The 6,995-nt window shown below is 38.2% G+C and overlaps 1 protein-coding gene across 3 annotated transcripts in view; it reads right to left on the reverse strand.

Annotated features, from left to right (window-relative positions):
* Positions 1 to 6,995, reverse strand: part of LOC119838744 (ras-related protein Ral-a) — a 19,577-nt gene that overhangs the window by 4,614 nt on the left and 7,968 nt on the right. For 2 of the 3 annotated variants that reach the window (XM_038364841.1, XM_038364840.1), the window contains exons 2-4: positions 1,442 to 1,615; positions 697 to 857; positions 19 to 193 (exon numbers count right to left, since the gene is read on the reverse strand). In XM_038364841.1, the coding sequence (XP_038220769.1) occupies positions 19 to 193; positions 697 to 857; positions 1,442 to 1,594 (489 nt within the window). In that variant the 5' untranslated portion in view covers positions 1,595 to 1,615. The remainder of the gene's footprint in view (positions 1 to 18; positions 194 to 696; positions 858 to 1,441; positions 1,616 to 6,995) is intronic. The other variant, XM_038364842.1, reaches the window with a different exon arrangement.

A 6,995-nucleotide genomic window follows, 5' to 3' on the forward strand; every position in this document is an offset into this window, starting at 1 on the left:
TGTGCACGCGTGTCTGACCTTGTCGACGTTGTCGCGCGTCTTGGCGGAGGTCTCGACGTAGGGCACCTGCCAGGCGGCGGCGCGCTCGCGGCACGCGTCGAGCGGCACGCGCCGCTTGTCCGCCAGGTCCGACTTGTTGCCGACCAGCAGGAACGGGATGTTCTCGTCGTTCTTAACGCGCAGGATCTGCTCGCTGCGGACCGACAAGACCGTCCCACTTTATACACGACTAGCTGTCCGCCCTGGCTTCGCCCGTGGTACGCATATAGCCTATGTCACTCAGTGGAGTTGCAGCTTTCGAATGATGAAAGAATTATTGAAATCGATCCAGTGCTTTTCGCGTGAAACGTTACAAACATACAAAAATACCAAAGTTTCCCTTTTTAATATAAGTGTTGAAAGCGACTACGCATGTCCGGACTACGCTAATTATATTTTCAGCAAGTACAAGAACCATTCACGAGACGATTACGGGGCAAATGGTTAAATCCTCATTGTCATTTGTGATTCATAACTATACATACAATTCGAATGAGTTTGTTTCGCAGATAATACTAATCTACGACTTATACATTTTCACCAAAGTATGACTTGCAAGAAATTGCATGTACCTTTGGTTATCTTGTCTTGTCATAAAGAAACAAGTAACCGCAAGTGTAATGCATTTATGATCAGCTCCGTAATAGTGCAACCTACCGGAACTCCTGCGTGGCGTCAAAGCTCTCCGGCTCCGTGATGGAGAACACGCAGAGGAATCCCTCGCCGGAGCGGAAGTAGTTGTCCCGGATCGCCGCGTAGTCCTCCTGCCCCGCCGTGTCCAGAATGTCGATCTGGACCTCCTCGCCGTCGAGCACTACCTGGAATATGGCGTCTTGCGATATCATTCACTAGACCTTGTTGTGGTCCCAAGATGTTTTGGGGGATTTATGATATAATAGCACATACAAAGTGTAGACTATCCAAGTTGATGGAGCGTTATTCTCTTCTAGATATTGTGTTAAAATACTCGATAAATAGTCAAACTTAACGTTGCTTGGCTGTTCTTCGACTTAAATACTAGTTGGAAAACTAATTATCATTGAGCATTACCGTGTACGCATTCTGGATTTATTTCTGAATCGGATTTTAAAAATAATCAGGATCATATAGAAGGCTACATGGTTTTAACGAAAATCAATGAACTCCTAGTATAATAAAATGCCTGGAAATTTTAATCTATACTCAATTTGTTGTGAACAGTTTGTTCGTTTGGTTAAACGCGCTTATCTCAGGAAGTTCAGGTATGATTTGAAAAATTATTTCAGTGTTAGATGGCCCATTTATCGAGGAAGGCGTACCATTATTGATATATAATAATTTTACAGTATTTTTTCACTCCGTCTTCCACATCATTCCAAATACCAGAAACCATTCTAAATGAGCCACAAATTCCGGCACGCACCTTCTTCCTGTAGCTGTCCGCCTTCGTCGGCTCGTAGTCCTCAACGAACTCGTCGTACATGAACTGCAGCGTGAGCGCCGACTTGCCCACCCCGCCGGAGCCCACCATGATCACCTTGTGCAGCGTGGGCTGCGCCGCCGGCTTCTTCGACATCTTCGCGGGGTGACGGCTGCGCTGGAATGTTTGTGGGTAATTACAGTTTGATGCAACGTAGCGAAGATCTAAGTGGTATGTGCCTTAAGACCATACCAAATGTAAAATTTTTTACATCTAAAACTATGAATTTTATTACTATTATTACGTAAAACCTGACATACGAGATCACACACCTAAGGTATAAACTCATCTGTAATACGAATGACATTTCTTAGATTTCTCTAATGTTTACCGTTACCACGTTGTATACATTACCGATAATATTTCTAACTTTATCTAGCACATTCCACACAGAAATGTCGCGATCTCGTCCCACCCAATAAGGATATTCATCTAATTCACGTTGGCGTAACTCCAACCAGATCGTCTCGTAAAAGGAAGTTTGATCATCATGTAGGCAGCGATTTATTTTAAGATAACGTAACATATGGCCGTAGTTATAATAGAATCCTGTATTGGAAGGTAAACGAACGACATTCTAACTTTAGCATTTCCTAGAGCTCATTCAATTTTGTCATTTTCTGTGAATCTTAATTAAGAAATTATATCGTGTACCACACAGTTCGATGTCAACCGGATAGTAATAAATATAATTACGACATTTCACAAACTCGTCTCTCATTTTCATAGCCCATAGGAAACTGATGAAATGTTTATAACAAGTAGTTGTTGAAGAAAAATAAAATGTATAATATTATTGAGTTACGTCTCGCCTGCATCACAAGGGCTTCTGCACTAATGAGAGGCTGGCATAATCCTCCTGCAGGGCTGCTGCTTAAAAAACATTGTATAATGCTAAACTACATACACATACAAATATATAAGCAACAATGTAACATAGGTCAAGTCAATCAAAAACAAACCACATCGCTCAGTTTAAAATTGAAATTTCAAATGTATATTTAACTAAACGTAGACAGCCCTAGCCTTTAAGATGTCAATGGACCTAATCACATTGCCCTACTAGGGTTGCTTCTTGACAACAATTACGATATCATCGTAAAAAAATATATAAAAGAATAAGCGTGAGGTTATTACTGGTAAATTATCAAATAAGCCTCGTATTTAAATACGAATTTATATTCAAGACTTAATATGAAGATATTTCGGCACTTAGCGATACCATTGCAGTCAAGGTCGATCGAGAAAGGCAAAAGGCATAGAGCTGAATACAGCGATAATTGAGAATTATACAGTTACTAATTAATTACGGAGGGTTAAGACATCAATTTAGAAACTGCATAACGAAGATTTTGCAATCTTCTCTACAATAGGCATATAATTTCCCACATTTCAATGGCAAATTCAATCTTAGTTCATCGGGTATTAAGCCATAGTAGAAAATTTAGCTAGTTCCCCGTAAAAACAATTTAAAGCAGAGGATCTTGACTTTTCCGATAGAGGAGTAACATCTCATAGAATACAGTAATTTCTTTTCCACCGATTTCAAATGAGTAAATTTTTTCATATTTTTTCCAGCTTTGTTATCTCAGAACGTTCAACTGTGTGAACAGATATTAATAATTCCTTTTTTTTTCGAAAGCTGGTGCCTAGCGTGAGATCCCATTTAAATTTGATCTAGTTATGACGATTTCTAAGTTTAGATTTTTGATAAAAATAGTTATCCTACATTGCATCTTCAAGATAACTCTTAAATATTTGTAAAAAGCCAGTTATTTTATGACGAGCGTAATGTCAAGGTCCAGTATCCATTCTATTGTAATTGAATACTTTTGCAGTACAGTCTAGACATCGCCTTCCCTCTGTTAAACATGCGCCTTGAAGAGCTATTGTAACATCCTACTTTTGAACTTGAGTCTGTATACATTGGTTATTAAAATTTTGTAATGTAGACTGACACATTGGATTTTATTATGCCCGGTTTCCTCTATCAGGTGATACTAATTATACAAATCATTAATATGCGTCATTTACTCCAGAATTTATAATGCTGTGATATAAATTATGGACCCGTATATCGAATCGATGTCAAGATTATGGATTAGGACTATGATGTCGTTATTTAAACAACGTGAAATCTGTTTTTCTGTATGTTTCGTTTTCTTTAATATTTACATGGTCATTACGGATGCATGTACAAAATAGTAACTTTAAATTTTAATAATACTTAATGAACACTTCAGTATTTAGTAGGTATTGTTTTTAATTAGAATTTTGCCTATATGTTATTCCAGTTGTCCAGCTGTCTACGTACCAAATTTCATTGCAATCGGTTCAGTAGTTTTTACGTGAAAGAGCAACAAACACACACACACATCCTTACCAACTTTCGCATTTATAATATAATATTAATAGGAAATAGGATAATGGATGCATTGACAGTAAAAATTTCACAACATCAAAGTTTACATTAAGAATCATCATGATCATCAGCCCATAAGTGTTCCAACTGCAGGGGCATGGGCCCTATGAAGGTTCAGGCCATAATCCACAAAGAATAACATGTTTAATTCAAGATGTACTACGATTCATTCAATAGCTTACCTATAAACTCATACTTTTACCATCTTCTTGAACCCTAACCTTTCCCATATCACACCCTAGCCCACAGACACTATCTCGATCGCAAAACCAACAACCACGGGAAGTAGGTCTGTCGCAGAGGTAAGGCCTATCGCATGCGGGTCACCGCCACGCTTTCTATCTAATCGTGGCCCAATAATTACATAGACAATGCTCGTGTTGTGATTTATTTGTCGTGACTGAAAGTAGGATGGTGCGTGTGCGAATGTCTGCGTATTGGGTTGGCGCTTTCCTGTTTACTTTATTTTATTCAGAATCATTCATTGTACGTACAGTTAAACCACAGCGCACATTGAATGTGTGTATTAACAATTTGTAAAAAAACAAAACGAAGAGTTGCTTATAACTGTGTCTAACTTGCGTCTATACTCTTTGTCTATTTTCTCCGGTAGTTTATTTATGCTAATATTATATAGCTGAAGAGTTTGTTTGTTTGTTTGTTTGAACGCAGTAATCTCAGGCGCTACTGGTCCGATTTGAAAAATTCTTTCAGTGTTAGTTTTTTTTTTTTGAGGAATGCTATAGGCAATATATGTATCACGGGCGAAGGCGGGGCGGGTCGCTAGTCTTATAAATAAAATTCCCGTGTCACAATTTTAGTTACCGAACTCCTCCGAAACGGTTGAACCGATTCTTACGAAATTTTGTGTGCATATTGGGTATGTCTGAGAATCGGCCAACATCTATTTTTCATACCCCTAAATGATAGTGTGTCTTATCAAAACACTTCGGAGAGTTTTCAAAAAGGTTTGATAAGAAGCCGTTTATCTAATTTTTTGTAACTTTAGGTGTATAACCTATAGCAGTCAGGGATCACATACATATTCAACGATGAGATCGTTTGAAAACGATTCAGTACTTCCCGATGATAACGCGTTAAAACTAACCAACAAACTCTCCAGTTGTATATTATTAGTAAATCAGTAATGATCAGAAGCGTATTAAATGCATATCCTATTAAAGTGGTTTAAGGTATCAGAATAAAACATGGTAATAAGTTTATGATAACATTATAATGGGAAACAACGCCATTAAACCACTACGACACATCATAACAAAAAACATACACGTGACGCATACAAGTCTACTGACTAGGCATTTTAATGCTCATAAAATTCATGTATGCACACCATTTGTGCTGCTTTGTTTGTCACTAGGTACACCCGGAACGCAAACAAAGCGTCCACGCGGAACTGTTTTCAACAGCATTACCGTGTTTTATTCAATTCGCTTATCAATGAGTTCTGGTGCGATAAACACGGATTAAAATATAATAACAATTAATTGTGGAAAATAAAAGCCATCCGACTCCAGTTGTATGGCCAGCGTTACTTCCTTGTGCGCGAGTGTTTATCTATTCGCGTTCGCAATTTCTTTGTGTTTATTTAATTCACTGATGTAATCTTAGATTTTATTATTCAATCATTTATTGGTTTCTTCACATTAAAATGCAATTATTTGTTTAGATAAGATATATTCATAGAGATAGAGAGATTGCATAGATCAGGATGTAAACGATCAATGAATTGATTTTTTTTTAATTATATTCGTACCATTTCATCATCATTATCATCAGCTCATAAATGCTCCCACTAATGGGACACTCGCCGATGAGGGTTCACGCCATAATCCAACAAGCTGGTCAAGTGCGAGTTGGCAGATGTCACACGTCGTCGAATGTTTGATCCTTGGACATGCCAGTTTCCTCACTATGGTTTCCTTCACCTTTTTTGAGTAGTGGTAATTTTATCCACATGCGCAGATAAAACGAATCAATTTATATCTTGCACGCTCGCCTGGTCTCGAACCTCCGACATGTCTATTTTAAGTCCGAAGTCCTCACCACTGAGCCACCACTGCACTAATTCTTAATATCGCTATTCATAAAAACTATGTCAAACCTCATTTACAACAAAGATAACAATAATAATCATAATTGCTTGTAAACCAGACTTATCACCGATACAACATAGCACGTGTCGCTGGCAAAACACTTCCAGATATAGGTATTAGATATAGGTATATTCCAGATATACCTACTAACGTTGGTCAGACGCGTCACGTACCCGAACGTGACTGTTGAGGGGACATCGGACGAGTGTCTCCGTTACCTTTGTGAATACTTATGGTAATTCGGTGACGTTTGAACGAAATCGAAAGCGAATCACTGACGCTTTATGCTATTGAGACAATTGATCCTACTAATGTTACGAACGGGAAAGTTTGTAAGAACGTATGGATGTTTGTTACTCTTTCATGCGAGTACAGCTTATCCCATCTGTATAAAATTTGGTGCAAAGATAGATTATGATCTGGATTAGCATATAGGCTACCTTTAACCCGGGTACCACGCAAGTGACGCCGCAGGTTACAGCTACAGCTAAGTCGTGATTTAAGCGAACGTAATATAATTCTGATAAATTACAGAACACACTGCCCTCCTATTCACGCGGCATAAGTAGACACATTTGTACAACAACGGTTGTTAAAGTTTTTCGTCCTACAGAACTGAAACTCCCCCGGGCCATTATGAATTGTGTTCTTGCGTGACGCAACTACCGACTCGGTTGACGGCAGACCCTTTTCATTTCTCCCCTTTGGAATTTGTTTGCAACTGGAAGTTTCTAGAAGAACAAGATACATCTACATGTTTGACGATTTCATTTTATACGATTTATAAAAATAAGCAGAGACTATAAGCCCGAAACAATTCGATTTATCTGCCAATATAATCGACATATTAAATAACTAGCCGTTCTCTCCGACTACGCCTGTGTTACATACCTAGTCTTGCCATAAATATTGTAATAAAGAAAAAAGAAAATTGTTAACTGCAAATAACATTTATTACTTT

The sequence above is a fragment of the Zerene cesonia genome, unplaced genomic scaffold (assembly GCF_012273895.1).
Source record: "Zerene cesonia ecotype Mississippi unplaced genomic scaffold, Zerene_cesonia_1.1 Zces_u004, whole genome shotgun sequence".
Taxonomy (NCBI): Eukaryota; Metazoa; Arthropoda; class Insecta; order Lepidoptera; family Pieridae; genus Zerene; species Zerene cesonia.